A 23142-nucleotide genomic window follows, 5' to 3' on the forward strand; every position below is an offset into this window, starting at 1 on the left:
TCACTGCCATGCTGGTCACCTTTCTTGCCTGAGCCTTGTACTGTTCACGAGTTTGCTGGTCACTTTTCTCTTTATATACCCTCTGCAGCTTGTGCAACTCCCTGGCCTATAGCAACAACAAACTGTATATTTTGTCTTACTGGCCTTAATCTCACACCAGATTTCTTCAAATAATTATCGTCCCTCTTCCAGGTTGCATCCTGATGTTAAAGGATCCGAATATCTGACCTTAAAGGAACATCTGATCAAATAGCATGCATGCTTCACAGATATAATTTGTAAACCATCTTCAACCAACCTGGAAGTTGACATCTTTCTTACTGCCTATCAAAGATACATTATCACCTCTATCCTTGCTGGTGTTCATCAAGATTGCTGGTGTACATCATGATTATATAAGATTTTTAGAATCAGTAAGTTCAGACCTTGCTTCTCATGCCATCAACACTACACAGAGTTCAATGGAACCAAACAAAGATCTGATACACTACAGTAGGTTCAAATTTGATTGTCTATTTTTTGAATTGTATGAAGCCCCACACTATCATCCTAATCTTAATTGCACCAATCATATGCCTATCTCTAAGTTATGGGGAGTGATTAGTAATTTAAATATCATTACTAATTCTTCTGCCTTCTCCCTGAATGAAGATCATGATGTATTTAGAAAAATGAAAGAAGTCAATGGACACTATAGTGTGAGGTAAAAAGCAGCTATTGCCTTAATAAGGTGTAGGACCACCTTTTGCTGTGATGACTGCAACAATCCTGCAGGGCATACTTTCAACAAGCATATAATAGCGATCAATAGGAATTTTGGACCATTCTTTCTTGAGACATGTAATGAGGTCCTGGACTGTTGTGTAGTAGATGCCCAGTTCATCCCACAGATGTTCAGTAGGGTTGAGCTCTGTTGAAGACAAGTGTGGTGTGGTTCATATCCACCAACCATGCAGTTACAGCAACATACTTATGAAATGGTGTGTCGTCATGCTGAAAAAGACAATGATTTGTTCTGTACAAAAACCACAATGTAAGAAGTATTGCATTGTCCAGACTGTTTGGATACCTCCTGGAGTTCAATGACTGTTGCGCCACAAACAGAGGTCAAAGGCCAAACCAGGAAAAACAGGACCATACCATCACACTGCCACCTCCGAATTTCATATTTGGGATTATGCTATCTGATAACAGATATTCACTGGGAATCCACCACACCTGTCCATCTGCTCGATAGAGGGAGTAGCATGATTCGTCACTCCATTTTAAGCGTTCATATCCCACTATAAATGCTGTTTATACCACTGAAGACGATGCTGCATGTTAGCTCAGCTAACGGTGGGCTTGCATATTGCAGTTCTACCATGGAAACCCATGTTGTTAGCCTTAGTTCAAAATATTTTAAACTCTACACTCAAAGTGCCAGCCGACAGATGGCAGTGTTTACATATTATTCTTCATAGCACCCTATGGTCAAGTTCAGTGATTGTAGTGGGTCATCCATAGCACTTGAAGTTGAACTCCCTCTGTTTCCATCTCAGTATGATATCACTGTTTGTTGATGGCCCAGTTTGTCAATAATATACCAGAGAGGCGTGCAACAGCTCATTCTATCACAATGCCTCTTTCAAACTTTGTCATTTCCCTTCTCACAACCATTTCACCTAGACACAGTTGCACTGACTTGGAGCATCATATTCCTCTAATTTATACCGACTACAAACGTGTGACTTGTTACATGATATGATGCACCTTGCCCATGGTGGTGTCCGTTGATTTCTTTCCAAGCAGTGTATATAGAAGTAATAAATACTAAATAGTTTTCTCTTACATGTGTGAAGCCATTATTTAAAACATTATACTATTTTGTAGTTATTTTATTTTTATCATATTTTACACTTGTCTTTTTAAACTTTGACCTAATTGAGTTATCTCCCAATAAACCTGTCGCCCAGTTGACTATCACTCACTTGCGACCAAACCCATGCATGCTCTGGAGTATTTCATGATGAGTATGGGTTTAGTTGCAAGACAACAACAGTTAAACCAACAGGTCACAAGTTTGAATCCCGCTGCAGTCATAAATATTTGTGCCTTTAAAATCATAAATTATTATCAGCAGCATGATCAGGAACCTGAAGGGGAGAGAAATTGCTACTGACTGGACTTAGAGAACAGATACTGATGACAACATCAGTTTATATTCTTGAAATGAGGAGGATAACCAGAGTGGGGATAAAATGAATAAACCAGGAATTATACAGGAGCTGCAGAAAAAGATATGGAAGAGATGTAAAGAATGGGGTAGCCCTCTATGGCATGAGGAAAATAAAGCACAAGCTTGGAAGTGATAAGTGGTGAGGAAGAAAAAAATCAGCAGTGGAAAGGAAAATGGCTAAGATAGCAAAACAAAATCCTAGGAAATTCCACATTATGTAGATAAGAGAAGAAAGGGTGAATATAGAAGACTGACTTTAGTTGATGAACATGATACACAGTTTCACTGAAGTTATAGCTGAAATGTTTAATGTATTTCAAGTTGATGGGATGGGAGTAGTGTTGAATAACAGTAGAAGAGAACAGGGACTAGCAGAAGATCAAGGAAGTGAAGTGAAAGAAGGAAAAATACTGCCACTTTATATATTAGGTGTGGTGGTAAAAGGTAAGAAAGGCTGGTTTGAAATAGAATATAAATTTGGATTAGTGAAAATAGATATCTTTCTAGAGAGCAGAATGCATTTAAGGGAGGTCATGTTTAATTATCCTGGTTAACACCCTATCATGAAGTTACAATTCATAATAGGGTGTAGAGTGTATTGAACGAGGAGTAATGTTTTCAAGATATGGTAATATTTATTCTTTTTTTTTGTTTTTAATGTAACGTGCACCTATGAAATTTTTCTGTAAACTTATAGCCCAATTATACCATGGGTGGTCTAAGGCATTTTTTTTTCTATTTTTTTTTGTTTAATTTTATACACATATTTTTTTACAAGTTCAGAAATGCTGCAATGGAGCCAAATGAGACTTTTTTTCAAGCCACTTCAGGCCTCCAATCAGTGTGGCAGTGGTCTCACACGAGGTGATAAAATTCATCTTCTACCTAATGACAAATACCTATCCCCATAGCAGGATTCAAACCCACAGCCTGTTGGATGGAGAGCAGATATGCTAACTAATGGGTCAAACAAACCAACAATATGGTAATTTTCTAGATTTTGCAAAGGCACCTGATAGAATGGCACATAAACTAATGTTGAAATTGAGAAGAACGGAGATAGGTAGACATTCGGTAACCTAATTACTGGGATGGTTGGTGAATAAGAGACAGCAAGTTGGGTGTGTGGTAAGTGCAATGTCTCAAAGGCAAATGTGACAAGTGGGATAACCACTAGAATTCTAAAGATATATTTCGGTGATTACACCACATTTTTTATTATTCAGTTATACAAAATACTGAAATAATCACCGAAATATATCTTTTTGAACCAATTAGCCACAGAAGTCTATGCCTGCAATTACAAACTCACTAGAATTCTGTTTTTTGTTTTTTTTTAATATCACTCACAAATGAGAAGCTGCAAAGCCTATAGCAAATCAGTGCTGTGTGTGTGCAAGAGGGCAAAACAAAAGTAATATGCTGATATGCTTTTTGAAGAGCTGGAGGTTGTAATCTTTGGGGAATACTTCTGGCGAAGGCTGTTCATTAGAAGGGAGAAGTAATGAAAGATGACTGGAAGTAGTAAGTTAAGTGAATCAGCAATTCAACTATAAAGCAACAGTCACAGCAGTATTACTGTTGGTTTAGCAGAAATGGAGAAAGCATGATATTGGTTTTGCAGAACAGTGCCCATGTAAATATTGGCAGAACGAGATAATGTAGACACTGTGAGACAGCAACTGCAGTCTAAAGTGCATCACCAAAAATGCAAGAGAAGTATTCCTAGAATGGACAGATTCAGTATTTGTACAGAGTTCGATGCAGGACATGAAGAAAACATTGATTAATTAGCTAAAAAGGCATATGGTGGGAGTTATCTATAAGGATAGAAAAACCAGGACTATGTAGTGGACTCAGGAAGTTAGCAGTCATGGAAAAGAAGAAAGAGCATCAAAATTTCATAGCAAGTAAGTCAGCCTATGCTCTGAGAGAATACAAAGAAAAATATAAGAAAGTGAAGCAGCGTGCAAACCAACTAAATAAAAGTCATGGGAAGACTGGTAAATACATTGAAAATAAATGTAAGGCAGGAGGTAAGGATATTGAAAAAGCTTAGAAATGGAGGAAAGGGTATAAATGCACACAAAGATTAATTACTTTGAAAGATTACTGAATGAAACAAGAAGTGACAGCACAAAAGTAGAAAATATTCAAGAGGAATGCACTCAGGACCATTTTTAAAATATTATGAAAACAACTACTGTGTTATCGTATTTCAATACAATAACACAGTAGTTGTCGTATTGAAATACGATATGTGATTCCATTCACATTTTCACAAATGTTCCAATCAGTGGCACAATTCTTCTCTTACAGAACAAATTATAATTTTTACCTACAAAAAGAAGGTAGAGCTATGAGCACACTACTGTGTCCCCAATTATTAACTTTTATATGGAAGCTTTTGAGCAACGTGCTCTAGATTCCTTTACTTTAAAACCTACAGTTTGGCTTAGATATGTTGATGATGTTTTTGTTATCTTGCCACATGGTCCTAAACCTCAGCCACCTAAACAAACAACATGAACGCATACAATTAACTACTGAAATTGAAAATCAAAACTCACTTCCTTATCTGGATACACTGGTCACACATCTTCCCTCAGGCATTCTATCCTTCACTGTCTACTGCAAGCCTACACATACCAGCCAATATATACATGCTAACTCTTATCACCACCCTTCAAAAAAACTTGGTTATTAACGCCTTCAAAAACAGAGCTACAACAATTTGCTGTAATGAACAAGCTCTTAAACAAGAATTACAAATTATTAGCAATACATTTATAAACAATGGCCACAGCAAAATCACCATCAATAAAGTTCTTCAACAAAACTTCATCAAAAAATGCAATAATACAGATTGAAGTAAAACCATAGCTAGCCCATACATTAAACGGTTATCAGATAAAACAAATAAAATTCTACACCATTACAATCTTAATGCTACTTTTAAACCACCTATAAAATTAAAAGAAACATTCAACTCCTCCAAGGAACCCTCCCCTCAAGGCTTACCAAGGGGTATACCAAATCCATTGCACCTGTAACTTACCTTATATTAGTGAAACTGGATGCACAATTCCTATCCATAAAAAATAAAACAACACATCAAATTTAACAATTTTGGTAAAGCAGTCATAACAGATCATGCTCTTAACATCCAACACCAAACTGATTGGAAAGATACCCATTCCTTACATCATACAAAAACCTGGTATGAACACAAATTTAAAGAAGCATGTGAAATGTTGATCACCCATCCTAATCTAAACAAATAATGGTGGCATTAAAATACCAAGATGGCACACATTCAGTCCAATTAAGTTCCAGTTCTCCACTTTACTTTAGGACTCTAAGCAATAAATTCAGCCCTTATTGGCCACCATCGGTCTGTTTTGTTCTAATTTATGTGAGAGCATGTTGCTCTCGCTCTCTAGCTTCATATATCTCTTAATGATTTGTAATCAAACAGACAATCATAATTTCAGGACTCTTAAGCTTTGATGCAATAAGGTTCCATTTCCACCAGAGGTCAGGCCAGTAGTGTCAATGGTTGACCAAATTATTGTGACTTTAGCATACTATGTAAATTGTAACATAGCTTGTTTTTTTTTTGTACATATGCACATACTCCAGATGGTGACCTTGATATGAAGATTGAAATGTCAAGTGATTATTTTGGTTTATATTAAACTGAAATTTTACCATAACATGGTAGTTGTTTCCATAATTTTGTAATAATGAATGCTGAATACTGTGTAATTATGAAAGAAAGGAAGCACATATCAATACTTGATGTAGAAAAAGTCACCAAAAGTCTGAAATGTGGAACGGCAGCTAGAGGAGATAACATCTGATCAGAAATGCTCAATGGAGGTAAAAGTTTTACAGTGGTCACAATTCAGAAGGCCTGGTCAGAGGCTTGAATTCTTAATGGAGTATAGCTTTCGTTGAACCCATCAAAAGCTCCTCTCAAACCTATCTGGCTAAGATATGTGTTCTCTATCTGACCTCAGGGCCCAGACACATCAGTCACCTTAATAGTCTACATCTAAGAATCCAGTTTACGATGGAAAATGAAAATAACAGTAGTTGACCGTTCTTACGCACCATACTAACATAATTTCTGAATGGTAACCCTGGGGTATACCAAATCCACTGCACCTGTAACTTACCTTATATTAGTGAAACTGGATGCACAATTCCTATCCATAAAAAAAAACATCTCCTTCACTATACAGAAAACCCCATTCACACATGCAGATACATTCACAAACTTTCCCAGCACCACCCATCTCAACAATATGGCATCATTAAATCTCTAATCAATGGAGCCTATAATCTTTGTTCCAGTGGAACCTCTCTTTCAACTGAACTCAGCTATATACAGAACACCTTCCTATCCAATGGCTATAGTGATTACAGAATTAAAAAATAATCAGTTCTTCCCCAATTCCTTGGCCATTGCTTCAGAAAGATTTCAGAAATGCCATCACCATCCCTTATGTTCATGGCACATCAGAAAAAATAGCCAGGTCTTTAAAAAGTACAATCTCTACACAGCTTTTAAGCACCACCAGAAACTTGCTATCCTTATCCATTCCACCAAAGATCACCTCCCTCCTCTCTCTCTCTCTCTCAGTACCTTGTTCCTGCAATTTGGCTTACTTTAGACAGACTGGTAGATCAGCCACTATCCGTTTAGATGACCACAAATCATACTTCTGCAATCACAATTATGGTCAATCTAGCCTTGTGTGTTGGACACAACTCACAGGATCTTCTGGAAGAAACAGCCATGCACCACCATAGTAAATTTAAAAATGAAAGACTGTTTTTAGAATCTGCATTGGCACTTTGAAATCAACTCAATTTAAACAAATGCAGATGCATAAAACTCCCCAAAATTTGGGAAACAATAATTGTCAGAGGTTTCAGTTTACATCCTAAGCTGCTTACAAATGCCCATAGAAGATGCACCACCTAGACAGGACTTTAGAGTCACCCATGTGTTTCATTAAGTATCGTGTTGTGTGTGTATTACATGAGTTATATGTAATCCCTGAAGATGTCCCAGTGACAGACGAAATATTGGAAGCATTAAAATAAGTTTTTAATCCTTTCCTGGTACTGTTAATACACCATTAAACCTCCAACATGATGTCCTTCCAGCACTTAAGTTAACACATGGAAATAAAATTGAATGTAAGAATTATATACAGGAATTGCCCTACTGAGTGTTCCAAATAAGGAAACTTGAGAAAAGGGTAAGAAAAATTATGGAAGAGAAGCTTGGAGAACAACAACCTAAGTTCAGAGCAAACAGGAGTTGTCAAGATTAGATTTTCACTTTAAGACAAATGGTTGAGAAATCATGGGAACATAACAAAAGGACCCGTATTTAAGTTTTTCATAGATGTGAAAAAGACATATGACAAAGTGCCAAGACAAAAGCTTTTCAAAATAGTGTCCCAGTTATATGGTATAAATGGGAGACATTATATCAAGCAATACATAGTCTGTATATCTGAGCTATAGTCAGCAGTCAGAATAGAAGGAGGTAAAGGAAGATGGTTTGTTGTTAAATCAGGCGTGAGACAAGTGTGCACATTGTCTCCACTGTTAATCATCATCTATACTGATCACATATGAAGGAAAGCATTATTAAACCAGATATCAAACTTGGGGCTGTTAATCTCAGCTCTTTACTTTATGCATATGGTGTTATACTTCTAAATGAATTCAGTACAAGTCAGTAGGATTCCCTGACTAAATTGAACAACTGTCATGATAAATTTTGTATGAAAAGCAGTGATAAAAAAACAAAAGACAGTGAAAACAGAACAAGTGAAACACTTCTGCTGTTTATGCTCGATTTTTAGTGAAGATGGAAATGGACAATGCAATTAACAAAGCTGCATGGTAAGAAGTCACCTGAATAAATTTCTATGGAATAAGAGAAAAATTAGTCAAAACACTAAACTAATTGTATACAAGATAGTGTTCAAACTAATCTGAGAGGATGGGTCAGAAATAAAATGCTTGATCAAAGACTGGAGACAATAGATATTAGAATACTAGAAAGATTAGGGGATTGAATAGATGTAATCGCTGACAGCATCATCATCAAATTCCTGCCATGTACCCTCAAGGGGTGTACAGGATATGATAGTACTACATGAAAAAAATTACATCATTATTAATTTCCTATCTACAATTTTCCTCCAAATCAGTCTGTTACTTGTCAACACTCCAATATTATCAGATCTTATATTTCTATCGTCTAAAGCACTTTGTACCGTATCAATCCACCTATATCTTGGTCTTCCTCTGGGTCGTTTTCCTGCCAACCTGGCAGAGAACACTTGTTTTGCTAATCTTTCCTCGCCCATTCTGTTTAAGTGACCATACCACCTGAGATTAGCTCTGCTAACGCATTCCTGGATGCTGACAATGTCAAGTTCTTTCCTAATATCCTCGTTTTTAATATGATACTGCCATTGATGCCATCTCTTCACGGCTATAATCTTTCTCAGGACTCTCATATCTGCAGTCTCTAGTCTTTGGTCAAGTGTTTTACTTCTGACCCAGCTCTCAGATCCATAAGTTAAAACTGGTTTGAACACTGTCTTGTATACAGCTAATTTAGTGTTCCGACTAATTTCTCTCTTATTCCATAAGAATTTATTCAATTGACTTCCCACCATACTAGCTTTGCTGATTCTGTTGTCTATTTCTATATTTAATTTACCATCTTCAGTAAAAATCGTGCCTAAATAGCTGAAATGTTTTACTTGTTCCACAGGTTCTCCATTCACAACACAGTTGACATTTTCAATGATTCTGCCTATTTTCATTGTCTTTGTCTTTTTATTGCTGACCTTCATACCATATCTATTACAAGAGCTATTCAATTTAGTCAGAGAATCTTGCAGACTTGTAGTGGATTTATTTAGAAGTATAACATTATCCGCATAAAGCAAAGAGCTGACATTAACATCTCCAATTTTGATATCATGTTTAATACCACTTTCCTTCATAATGTGATCCATATAGATAATGAATAACAGAGGGGATAATGTACATCCTTGTCTCACACCAGATTTAACATTAAACCATCTTCCTGTACTTCCTTCAATTCGAACTGCTGACTTACAACTCAAATAAAGACTAAGTATTGCTTGATATAATGTCCCATTGACACCATATAACTGCAGCGTATTGAATAGCTTCTCTCTTGGCACCTTGTCATATGCCTTTTCCAGATCGACAAAACTTAAATACAGATCTTTGTTATATTCCCATGCTTTCTCGACTATTTGTCGTAAAGTGAAGATCTGATCCTGACAGCCTCTATTTGGCCTGAATCCCGCTTGTTCTTCACCAAGCTTTTCTTCCACAATTCTTCTCAACCGTTTCTCAAGTATACTTGCATAGATCTTGCCAGGAACACTAAGTAGGGAAATACCTCTGTAATTCTCACATGCAGTTTTATTTCCCTTTTTATATATGGGTACTATGAGAGCTCTACTCCAATCATCGGGAATTCGTCCCTCTGTCCAGGCTTTCTGAACTATGCAGTGCAGCCACTGTAAGACTCTTATACCACCATACTTCAGCATTTCTGGACGAATATCATCTACTCCTGCTGCCTTTCCACATTTCAAGCCTTTGATGGCTTTTTCTACTTCAAGTATGGATATGTATTCTTGACTGCATGCCTGATCAGTGTTTTTTATCACTGCTTGTTTCATTTAGCAGTTTTTCAAAGTAATTACTCCATACTTCAAGGATATCTTTTTCTCCCGTTTTCATGTCACCTTTATCATCTCTAATTCCTTTTATAGCACTCTTTCCTCCATTCTTAAGCTTCTTCAACAACCTCCAGAATATTTTGCCACCTTCTTGATATTTATTTTCTATATTCTTGCCAAAGTCCTCCCATGACTTTTGTTTAGCTAGTTTTGCAGAGTGTTTAGCATTCTTGCATTTGTCTCTATATTCTCTAAGAGCACAAGCTGACTTATTTGACAGGAACTTTTGGTATGCTTTCTTCTTTTCCTTCACTACCTCTTTAACCTCCTATGTCCACCAAGGAGTTCTGATTTTTTTATCCTTACAAACAACCTCACCACATGCCTCTCTGGCAGAATCAGTCAATGTTTTCTTCAGAGTTTGCCACTGAATCTCCAAGGTTTGATTCCTGTTCTCAAACTCTTTCATTTTTCCTTCAATACTCATTGTGTATTTTAGTCTACAGCTCACATCTGAGAGCTGCTCAACTTTTATTCGCTTTAAAACTTTCTTACATGTTATTCTTTTCAATATGAAATTCAATTTTATCCTGCTCAAGACTAAATAGTGATCACTTCCAATTTCAAATCCTCTGTACACTCTGGTGTCCTGCACCAGGGAGAAAACATCACTATCAACAATAACATAGTCAATGAGACTTTTCTTATTCCTAGCCTCTTCTCTCCATGTGAATTTGTGCACATTTTTATGTTGGAACATGGTGTTAGTAATAACCAGTCCATGTCATGAGCGGAAATCCAACAGATATTTGCCATTATTATTAGCTTTGCTCTTTTCTCCAAATTTTCCCAAAATATTTTTGTATGTCTCACAATCATTTCCTACTCTGCTATTTAGATCCCCAACAAGGACCAACTTTTCATTTTTCATTGTGTCAGTTGCTTTTTCTAAAGCCTCAAAAAATTCCTCCACTTCTACCTTAGTAGAACCTTCTGTGGGACCATAGGCACAAATAAGTCTCATTGTCCAGTTCCCCATTCTCATATTTTCCCACATTACTCTACTTGAGACTGACTGCCATTCAAGAAGATTAGCCTCGTATTTTGTGTTGAATATTATGGCTACTCCTTCTTTTCCTTGATTGTCATTGCCTGAATATAACATTTTGTATTTATTGCTCAGAAAGATCTCACCAGTTTTGGTCTTTTTTTGTTTCAGTCATCCCTATTATGCCGATCTGGTACTTATCTAATTCCTCAGCTAGCTCCATTTCTTTGCCATTCAGGCTTCTTACGTTGATTGTACCGATCTTTAACTCTGGTGATGTTGAGTTGGGGTTTATTTTCAGATTTGTTCCAGTAGCTGACTTTTCGCTGTTCGCCCTGGTTCCCTGGCGAAAACAACGGGGGCCTTGTTTAACCGGGCGACGCCCCAGCTGGCATGAAATTTTGTCATGTTGTACCATCATTCTATATTTTGGTTTAACCAATAAGAATACAATTTGGTCGGCTAAATCCCAAATTGCCAGCCCATCCTCGTCCGTTCAGTATCCAAGTAGATGCCCAACAGGGTGCACCACGAGAAGGTGAGGATTGGACATTAGGTCAGAAGCCCTGGTCGGTTCTCCGCATTCCTTTAAAAGCTATGTGGAGGTCTCCTCTCAGTTATACAGCTTTGACCCTTAAGCACCCCTTGCTGACAGCATTATATTAAAAATGAAGATATTAATAAAGAACTTGACACTGTTAGCATTCAGGTGTTGCCAGAGCTAATCTCAGGTAATATGTTTACAAGCAGAATGGGAGAACAAAGGTTAGCAAACAAGTTTTTTGTGAGGATAGTTGAATAAAGCTCCAGGGGAAGATCTACACTGCTTGTAAAAAAATCAATGGGACCCCCCCCCATGGGCAAGGTGTAACGTGTCACGTGTTTGTAGCTGGTATAAATTGGAGTTGTTCTTCCTCTATGCATTTATCCTGCTTCCAATGCAGGGTCCGCATGTTACATTTTGGTGTGACTTTTTTTTGTTAGTACAACCCCCAACCGGCCTGTCGCCGAGCCTGCCGCTGGGGGGTGGGGTATCTTTTGACTGTAGCAGCATGTGTTCACAGGACCAGTTTGCCTGCTTGCAGGATGAAAAAAACCAGATAAACTGGGGGGGAACCCTGTATAGCTATGGAAAACAGCTGAATGATTACTAAATAAACTAGCGATATTTGAGTTGAGATTCAATTTCAGGGCTGACCTGAAATTGAACTTGGTTATGGTTGAAAAAGATCCTTAAGCTCCTCACATCGTAGACAGGAATCGAACATAGGACACTCCTTCCCCAGGCATATGGTTGCGAAGCGCATAGCCACTAGGCTAACTGTGCGGACCCGGTATAAAGTAGAGTAATATGATGCAATTGTGTCTGGGTGAAATCGTTGCGAGAAGGGAAATGGCAAAGTTTCAAAGAGATAAACTGTGATAGGATGACAATCCTGTTTTTGGTGTATTGTCGACAAAATGGACCATTCCAGGTCAACAAACATTAATACTACACTGAGATGGAAACACAGGGAGTCAACTGCAAGTGCTACCCACAGTGGACGATCCACTACACTCACATCGAACGTGACCATAAGGTGCTATGAAGTATAATATGTAAAAACTGCCATTCATTGGCTGGCACGTTGAATGCAGTTCCAGGCATCGACTGAAACATAAATCTTCCCCCAAACATTCCGAACCAAGGCTCACAGTATAGGTTTCAATGATAGAACTGCAATATGCAAGCCAGACATTACCCACCACCATCATGCAGTATCCTCTTCAGTGGTGTACTGAGTATGTACAGTGGAGTGTGGAAGGTTGAAAAACTATGTTAACGACAAATCATGCTACCAGTAGACAGGTGCAGTAGATGCCCAGTGAATGTTTCTTATCAGAGTGTGTAACACCAACTATGAAATTTGAAAGTGGCAGTGTGATGGTATGGTCCTGTTTTATCTGGTTTTGGCCTTGGACCTGTATGGTGCCACAAACATTGAATTCCATGAGGTATGTAAACTCTGGACAATGCAGTGCTGCCAACTTTGTGGTGTTTGTACAGAACTCACCATTATCTCTTTCGGCAAGGCATTGCACTGTGTCATAAGCCTGCTGTTCTAATTGCGTGATTTGTGGACATGAACATTACAATACTCATCTGGCCTGCAGAGAGATCTAATTTCAACCATATTGAAACCAAATAAATTTTATAAACAAAGTTACTGTTGGATTCTGATTATGTAGAGATTAGAGTAATTATTATTTGCTTCAGAATCCAACATGATCTTCCATCACAAAGGCTAGACTTGTAAATATTATTTAATATAAACAACTTATTTTACAATTTAATATTCATATAACTACCTTTAATTTTATCTAATATTTAATTATTTATTCAAAGATATATGTATTAATATTATAAGAATTTGTATTTGATAATTCAACTGCGCATTAATTGAAATGTAAATATTCTCTATTTATTCCTGTTTGTAGAAGTTTAACATTATGTAATAGCTCAATTTTATTAAGTTTTGTTTTGTTGTCATGGAGACGTATGTAAGTGAGCGAGCACGTTTTGGAACACCACGTGAGGAGAATGTTTATTGAAAGAGTTTTAGAAAGAAATCACGAGAATAATTTAGGCGGGAAGAACAGATATATAAGCGACGAATGCTGAAATTATTAAGGAATTAAGAGATAGATTAGAGAGAGAAAGGAGAGGATTGGCATTAGGTTGGAATCGGAGCATTCGGGAATCACAGTGCGATAATAGCGAGTTGGCAAGTCACTCAAGCAGCTAATAAAGTCTACTAGTCGAGAGGCGGTTAGCTAATAAATTGTAGAATAACAATTATAGCTACGGAAGACAGCTGAATGACTACTAAATAAACTAGCGATATTTGAGTTGAGATTCAATTTCAGGGCCAACCTTTCAAGGACATACAGAACCTTGAAGCAAAGCAGAGTTATTAGCGAATAGTAGAGGCTGTAAGGTTGAAATTTACCGTTAGCTGTGCTTAGAAATATATTGCCTAAAGAATTAAATGAATGCAGGAAGAATGAACAGCTGTGCATATAAAACCTCAAGTTAAGGAATTATTGTGTATTGCCTTAATTCATAAGTGATCAGTAGTATTTCATGCAAGAACGTTTGTTTATGTGTATAGTGACCGACAATTAATTCGGTTATTGCTTAGAAGAATTATTTTAACGAGTGCCGTATACTGTTCAAGTGTTTACAGTTATAAAAAGTGTTTACGTATAAGTAGATGAAGAAAAAAGATTATCGGTAAGATTATTCCAACCATTAATATTCCTATAGAGAAGTGTGAGAGTTTCATTCTAGAATTTCCTTATACTAACAGTAACTATTGAGGAAGTTAGCTAAAGTGTAAATTTAAAAGTGTTTTTTTTGTGAAGAGGTATTACTGCAATTTTTGTTGTATTTGGAACTTAAGGAACTGTGAGAAGACTGTATTATAGAGATAACAGATTTACCATTGTATGAGTTGAATGATTGAATTTACCTGGAGTTAAAATGTTTGTGTAATCTTAATTACTGATTTGAATTTAAGTATAAAATTTGTGATTCTAAATTAAATGTTTGTTTTTATTTATCTAAAGTTGTATTTTGCCTGAATCTCTTTTACTGCACCATTCATAAAATATTCGAACCAAAGCGGGTGAATTAAGTTAGTTAAATATAGTCGGCCAGTATATATATTAAGGAGAAATAGTTGAGGGTTGATTTATCTTCAATTCTTGAACTAATTCAGATATAGAGTGGCGCAGTCTATAAATATAAATTTTCTCTATATTTGTATTAGAAATCAACTAGCAACTATTTTTTTAGGTTAAGAACATCGTAATAACTAAATGTCGGATCCAAAGTATAGATTGAGAAGAAGTAGGATCCAACATTACATCTCTTATTAGATACATAAGTAGAATTTATATGCAAGAGCCTAACATGTTCCAATTACAAAGGTTCTTTGATATGTTTAATTCTATACAATCCTCTCAAGTATGGAATCACAACTGCTGGTCAACATGCATTCAGTAACTAGCTGTGAACATTGTTAATCTTTTCATCTTCCTCTTTCACTCAACCTAAGTATTTGGGGAGAGCCTTCCTCACAGTTTTCCTTAAAGGAATGAAACCTTCAGCTTTTCAAAAAGCAATAATGGCCTTCTTTCTTCTTAATCATTTACCCATACATGGCACACGTGCCACAGGTTGTATAACTTCTCATGTGTGGAGGCGATAAAATATGTTTACACACACATACACCCTCTGTCCAAAAAGAAACCGAACTTTTGATAAAAAATAAAACCAATTATAATTATTCAAATCATTTATTTCAATCAATATACTCTCCCTTAGCTTCGATGCAGCCTTTGGCATGGTCAATTAATTCATTAAATGAGGTTTTTTATATCGGTTTTTGGGATACTGTTGAGGGTCGTGGTTACTGCCACTTGAATGTTTTCATTGGTGTCGTATCGCTTTCCTTTCATCGGCAAATGAAGTCAGGGGAGAAGAAAGAAGTCACAGGGTTCTAAATCAGGCGAATACCACGAGTGATCCGAAACACAAACTTGGTTTTTGCTCAAAAACTGTCTCACAATGTTCGAACGACGAGATGATGCATTATCATGCAAACGTGACCAGCTGACTGCATCACAATATTCATGCCGTATGCGACAAATTCTTGCTATCAATCACTTCAAAACTTCGAGATAAAACTCACTATTGACTGTTTGGCCAGGTGGAACGAATTCTCTGTGGATAATGCCCTTGGAATCGTAGAAACAAATCAGCATTGTCTTTACTTTTGACTTCTCCAAGCGACTTTTTTTTTGGATGCCCCCCCCCCCCTTCTGGTGGTCTCCACTAAGTACTCTGGTGGTTTGTTTCAGGCTCGTACTCAAAACACCATGTTTCATCACCAGTAAAAGTCGTTTCAAGGAAGTCTGAGTCCTTACGAACAGTTTAATGAGGTCCTTGCAGTGTTCGATTGGATACATTTTTTGGTCGTCGGTCAACTTGTGGGGAACAAATCGCGAATTCAATTTACCATTTTTACGAAGGCCCAAACTCTCAGTCAAAATGTTGTACACAGTTGCTTTTGGAGTCCCCACTTCATCTTCAATTGGACGATTTCGGGTTTTCTCTGATGAAATCACACACTTTTTGGATGTTAACTTCAATCAGTTCAGTTTTTGTACGACCCGGCTTTTCATCGTCCTCAAGCATCTCACTACCACTTTGAAATCGCTTAAACCACTCGTAAACTTGAGTACGGGATAAGCATTCATCACCGTATGCTTTTTGAAGCATTTGATGCGTTTCAGTAAAACTTTTAACAAGTTTAACACAAAAGTCAATCACAGCTCTCTGTTGGAAACTCATTTTCAGACCGTTCGTCAAAACACACCGTTACTCTTGGCACTATTACTCAGCTTCTAATGAAACAAATGTCAGAAACAGTTGGCACAACACTAATGAAGGTTGCCGCTTTCGACAACAAAAAGATACAACAGGTGCACCATTAGTTTCTTCTATTTTCGAAAAGTTTGGTTTCTTTTTGGACAGAGGGTGTATTTTTGGGTGAATCTCATGACCTTTTGAGGCTGTGACCTATAATACATTGGTGCTTTGGGTGGCTAATGCTGGTGAATTTGTTAGATATCTCACACATGGTAATTCAAAGTATTCTGCTATGAGCAAAATAAAGACCTGTGGTAGACTGAGAAGGATATGTTATTTTCCTAAGCAGACTTGTGTGAAGAAGTTTAAACATAACAGGATGGAAGGCTCTTAAGTATGAGTAAATTTTGTTTTCCTATGTTCATCATCTGTTATGTGTTGAATTAAAAAATAACAGTCTGTAATTCAAAAATCTTTGTATACTTCTTTACATTTTTTTTTTTGTTTCAATCTGAAGAAGACCTACATTTCATACAGACCTACACAACAGGTCTGTATGAAACTAGTCACTAATATCATTACAGTATTTAATTTTTTTCTACAGGCATTTTCTACATAGGTTAGTTGTTAATTAATAGTTTTAGAATAATGATGTATTATTAAATTCTCAGAAAGTATCATCATTAATTAGAAATATATACACGTTAACACAAGAATAATGTTTAATTTGCCAAATATTTAAAAACTTTTTCGTTAAAAAATCAAATGTCATCATTAAATCAATATGATAAAATCAGTATAATTCTCAAGAAAATAAAATGATTGAGGTAGCCATTCCCCACCCCCCAATTACACAAGTGATAATCTTAATGCTGGATTTCATCAGATGTTTTTTCTTAAATTCTCCAAAAATCTGAAGAAAAACTAGAAGTGCCCAGGTATAGATATTCAAAATAACTGCTCAGATACAAACCTATGTTCTACTTTCTAGGAGTAAACAATCTGGTGAGCAAACACTAGAGCCTCTCCCCACCACCCTCACCCAAAGTTTTTTAAATGAGTACAATTATGTTAGGAATCAGTGAACTGAGATGGACAAGAATGGGTCACTTTAAAACAGATTTTTTCTTGATATTAGGTGATTGGAATTAAGTGGATGAAAAAGAAGAAAAAGGATGTTGGAGTTTTGTGTGAGAGCAGTTGCTTTATTGCAAACACTTGCTTCCAACAACATATCATACACATGGACTTCACCTAATGGAGAATACAGAAATCAGATAGATTATATTATTGCCAGCAGAAGGTGGAGGAGTGATCCGACAAACAAAAACACTACCTGGTGCAGACTAGGACAGATCATGAATTATTGATAGCGGAAGTTAAATTGAAAAAAAAAAAGGACAGTATCAGATTTGATTTAAATTCTATAAATGGAGCATCTAAAATAGAAGTTGGAAAGAAATTAAAAAGTTTGGAGAAAACAGGAAGAAAATTACAGTCATAGAAGCAGCAAAGAAGACTAAATAAAGCAACAAGAAAGAAAGTTTGTAAATGGTTGTCACAAGAGGCTATTCAAATAGCAAAGGAAAAAAAGAAAAATGAAACTTCAGAGAAACAAAGAAAGGGTTAGACAGCTAAGTGCAGATTTCCAAAGACAGGCTAGAAAACATAAGGAAAAACATCTAAACAAAAAGTGCAAGGAAATTGAAAAAAAATAGCAATATTACGGATAAAACAAGAAAAATAAATGATGTTACAGGGAAGTTTATCCCTGGATTAATTGTAAAAAAGTAATTTGGAAAAATGTTTGATAGAAGAAACAATGAAAAAAAAAAAAGATGGAAAGAGTATGTAGAGGATTTGTACAAGAAAGATAATATTGAAGGAGAGAATTTGTTGAGGAACCTATGATAAAGAAAAGTGAAGTGATATCAGCAATAGAACCTGGACTTTTTGACAATTAAATTTATGACCCACTTTTCATGGACAGAACTTAATGGTTGCTGAAGAAAATTGCAGCTCCTTGTTCAAATAATTCAAGCTTACAAATCAACTTCTATTGTATTTAAGTTTAACATGTTCATGTCGGGGTTATAGTAACTTGCTCGTGGCAAAGTGAGCAAAATTACTGCCAAGTTCATTCTTGCATGTCATAGGATGATCCGCTTTTAATGATAGTTTCTTCGAATGTAACTAATCCCGCATTGTGGTTGGGGTGGGATGAAACGGAATGTTCTTTTCAGAATATATTTAAAAAAAAAACAATTAAAGACAACAATATATTTGATTATTAGTTACTTTACTTGATTTACTAAAAGATGTAAAGAATAGCAGATATAAGGAAGAGAAAGAACAGGCATGAATAAAAATACTTTCAGTACTGTAAAATGGATTATGAATAATTTACACCTGTGATATATGTGTGATTGTGTTATAAGTATCTGGGGGTGGAGTGAAGAATATGTGATCCTATAAACTACAGACTTTCATATTTGCATTTATAATGGGCATAATTTAAAAAAAAATCTTTAGATGGAAAGGGATTTGTTTGCAAAATAAATATAAATGACTAACCAATAAGAAACAGTATGTATACATTGCTAGCTCAGTAAATAATTACTGTGAAGGGCTTATCCTATGATTTAACAATGCAGATCAGGTGATTTGTGTGGGTTGACTGAGGTGCAAATCACTTGTATAATTCATTGTGCTTGTTATATGTATTTTTTTCTTTTTTATTATATATTTTACTTTATTTTCTGATAATTCTTTGATTTACTAATGATCAGTGTTTTTTTTTTTTTTTTACACAGAAGTATAATATATAGATAAACAATTTTGTTCCTTAGGCAGACATTTTATGTTAAAGGCTCACAATATCTATTTTGCTTATGCACAGAAAAACTTTTATTCATGGATACCATAATATGACTCTACACTGATGTGGTAATGTTACCTGCTTAGATTTCTAACCTCCCAATTTCTTTCCACCAATTCTTGAAAATTTTTGATAGCATTCTTTGCAGCGCTTACCGACCTTGCATGACAGTCCATCCATTTTTATTAACTGATAAACGTTTTGCCTTTTCATGGTAATCTCTTTAGATATAGGCTCTCCTGTATCTAAAAATTCTTTTATGATTATCTCTCTGAATTGGAGAATGGAGAGATTTTCTTTAGAACTGAATTTTCTGTGAATAATCCATGCATTCATTCGTTCACTCTTTGGAACAATATTCTTTGTTCCAAAGAGTACTTCCATGGCAATTTTTTATACCACATGACTGTCTTTCTGAGAATGAAATTCAGCGTGCCATCTGGTCTGAGAAATCAGCACCTTTCTTAGCAGCATTATAGCCGAGTACTGCGTCTAGTTTCAATACTTACTGCCTTGCCCCATTCTTACGAGAACTCTCTACAAACTCACAACGATGATATCTGTAAGTTGCCAATATAGTTACTGATGTTTCATCAGTCCATTTCAGTATTTTAATGCCTTTTTAGTTTTTCATGGCACTGGTTGGTTCCAGAGAGGAATATTCTCTTAGAGAGAAGTTCCTCAGCAAGTGCCAAACTTGTCTAAAAATTGTCTGCAAATAAAATCCTTCCTGTATTCAAGAGGCTATCGAGCAATTTCAAAGTGATGGAATGAGCATGGCCCGACCAGTCATTGTGTCACCTTTACCTGAATACATGAAGATGTTGTATGTATAATAACATGCCATCTGGTCTGAGAAATCAGCACCTTTCTTAGCAGCATTATAGCTGAGCATCGCATCTGGTTTCAATACTTACTGCTGGTAAACAGAGTTTGTACACTTTGATGCCATATTTATGAGTCTTGCTGGTAATATATTGTCGAAAGAACAGACTCCCACACTAAGGAATCATGCTCTTGTCAATTACAACTCTTTTTCCAGGGAAAAATGCTTTTCTGAAAGCTTGAAACAACTTGTTCTAGCAGTTCTTGTATTTTATACAGACAATCACTAGTCTGCACATCATTGTTACAAAAATAGTGATACTTAAAGCAAAAGTAGTAAAATGCAGAAATCTGTCGCTGCACATTGCATTCTTTATTCTCCAATTTGTATACATGGAATTCTTTGACCAGCACAAATTTATTTCTGGAATATGTATTATCCTCATAAGCGACAGGATTCCAAAAACTTTCATTTCTTCTCTGGATGTGGGTATTGTTTCTTGGAATTTCCTTGTTTATCTGGAGTTTTACAATTCTGAGTTGTAGATAAGCACCGATCTGCATATCTGTAAGTTTTTCTTATCATAAATTCCATTGTTCCATCAGTTGGAAATGCAGAATACACTGCAGAAGAATTTTCTGCATCAAGTGGTAAAAGTAGCTCATCTTCTCTACTGTACTCCTGAACTGGTACTTACCAGATTCCGTTTGTTTGTAAAAGAAAATTCAGAAACCTAACTTTGTGAAATATCTTCTTTGTCAGATGAGGAACTGCTTTGTAAATACAATATGAGATTGAAATCATCGCCTGAATTATTTACTACATCTGCGAAAATTCAAACTTCTTCATCAGATACATTTTTTTCCTTTTGGACAGCGGCTCAGGAAACTCATCACTAGAACACGTGGATTTCTTCATACATAGGTTTCTAGTTTGTTGGCTTTCGTGAGATGCATTCTTCTTATAGAATTCATTTTCTGTTAGGAAGAGATAAATTTTTACTCTCTACATACTATCCAAAGACTGGAAGCAGCTGTCCCTATATAGTGAACAACAAGCCCTCCCCAACAGTCACTATATTGCAGATGCAAGAAAAAGAAGAAAAAAAAAAGTAGTTTTATTATATCACCGAATAAAGTATAGAGACATTTGCAGTCTGTATAATATATGTCAACAAATAGTGCAATTAGAGACAGCAGGAATAAAAATGGCACTACACACATATCCCCTTCCACAGAAACTATGCTACACAGACTCGAGCAAAACCATTCGTTGTACTGCCAAACACAGTATATAACTAAAAACAATTGTCTTAACATTTGTTCAAATTTTCAGTTACATGAAATAACTTGAAATAAAATTCTACCAAAAGAGTTGCAACTAACATACTGTATAATCTGTGTCAGTTGAGCCTGCAATGGAAGCGGGACACAAATGGTAATGGAAGTTCCATCAGTACAAACAACAAACATGCAAAACACTTCCCAACATGAACATATTAAGTGAGCACATCCAGCTGAGGAAACAGAAATTCTACAGATTAAATCAAAATGCCCAGAGCTACGATTATTTATTCTGTAATATATTTTAAGGTTCAGAAATTTTATTGTTAATAGAAAAGAAGAGCTTCTTAACATAATGTATCCTTTCTGAGCGTCTTACTAGCACTTTGGTAAATATTATGAACAGAATAAGATTTAATAGCCTCCTTCATTTTGATAAAATTGGAATTAAACCAACATTATGACATCGTTTTAGAAACACCAGTTGGTTATGTAAGCATGATTTCTTTAAATAGCTTACCAAAATTTCTGACAGACTTCTAGTAATCAAATTTAAAGACTATCATTTATAAATCTTAACAGTAATTTTGATAATACATACTCAAAATCGTCTCTTGCATTTCCCCAGTTATGAGCTCCAGTTCCATCTCTTTTCTCCACTGGTCTCACAGTACTGAACAAATAAAAAATAATAATAAAAAAATGAAATAAGGATCTCATTATGTAAAGATGACTTTACTATAAAGCAGACTCATTTATCTAATAAAATTTTTTTTAGTAAAATAAAACACAGTTTAGTAAAAAAAATTAACTATTAAAAACATTTCAGAAGCTTTATTACTCACTGTATCATTTTAGTGAAGATAAGATAATATAAATATGGATGAATATTGATTTCCATGAGACAACTGATTAATGACATCTAATAGCATCACTGACTGCTAGTGAAAAAAAATCTGGCATCCTAAAGGTATATTATTTGTTTCAATGCTGCTTAGAGAATGTTTATATTGTCGTCAGTTATAAGTACCTCCAAGTATTATAACTTGAAGCAAACTGCCACCTCTTAAACAAGGAATGTATAAACTAGGGCTTCTGACCAATGTCCAAATCTTAACCTCCCATGGTGCACCCTATCACCAGTATATAGTTGATACTGAATGAACAAGAATAAGCTACCAATTCAGGGCTCAGCAAATGTAGAATACAGTTTGGCTGACTGCAGCATTATAAAGATTACGATACGATATAAGCAACTAAAATATTAGTTTGGGCATTTTCCCAAGTATCCAAGGTTCCTGATGTTGAGCTAAGGAACCAGGGTGATTAGTGAAAAGTTAAGCTAAAATGAATTCAACAAAAATGAAGACAGGACCCCTGATATAAGAAGCATCTATGGTAAAGAAATTAAGCTGGCTGAGGAATTACAGAAATATTATGCTAATATAACAGGTGCTAAAGAGACTAGAAAGGCCAAAGCAAGTGAGATCATTTTAAATAAAGTAAATCACACATTATCAAACTGCTTGGTTTATTTGTACACTAGGAATCATGGAAAGGAAGCAGCTACAGCTGACTCTTACAACAGAAAATGTTGCTATAATAAAATCATTCACTACAACATATCACTGACCTAATTATTACAGGTACAATGCTATACTAAAAGAAATTCACTACAGAAAAATATCCATTGTAACATACTACTCCTATGGG

The 23142-nt window shown here is 35.8% G+C and overlaps 1 protein-coding gene across 2 annotated transcripts in view; it reads right to left on the reverse strand.

The window, feature by feature from the left end:
• LOC150104211 (intracellular hyaluronan-binding protein 4-like) overlaps positions 1-23142 on the reverse strand; it is a 168183-nt gene that overhangs the window by 88993 nt on the left and 56048 nt on the right. For both annotated transcript variants that reach the window (XM_090397309.1, XM_090397308.1), the window contains exon 4: positions 22031-22102. In XM_090397309.1, the coding sequence (XP_090253435.1) occupies positions 22031-22102 (72 nt within the window). The remainder of the gene's footprint in view (positions 1-22030; positions 22103-23142) is intronic.

Source organism: Typopeltis vanoorti, chromosome 8 (genome assembly GCF_054136105.1).
Source record: "Typopeltis vanoorti isolate ZY-2024b chromosome 8, IOZ_Tvanoo_1.0, whole genome shotgun sequence".
NCBI classification, from domain to species: domain Eukaryota; kingdom Metazoa; phylum Arthropoda; class Arachnida; order Uropygi; family Thelyphonidae; genus Typopeltis; species Typopeltis vanoorti.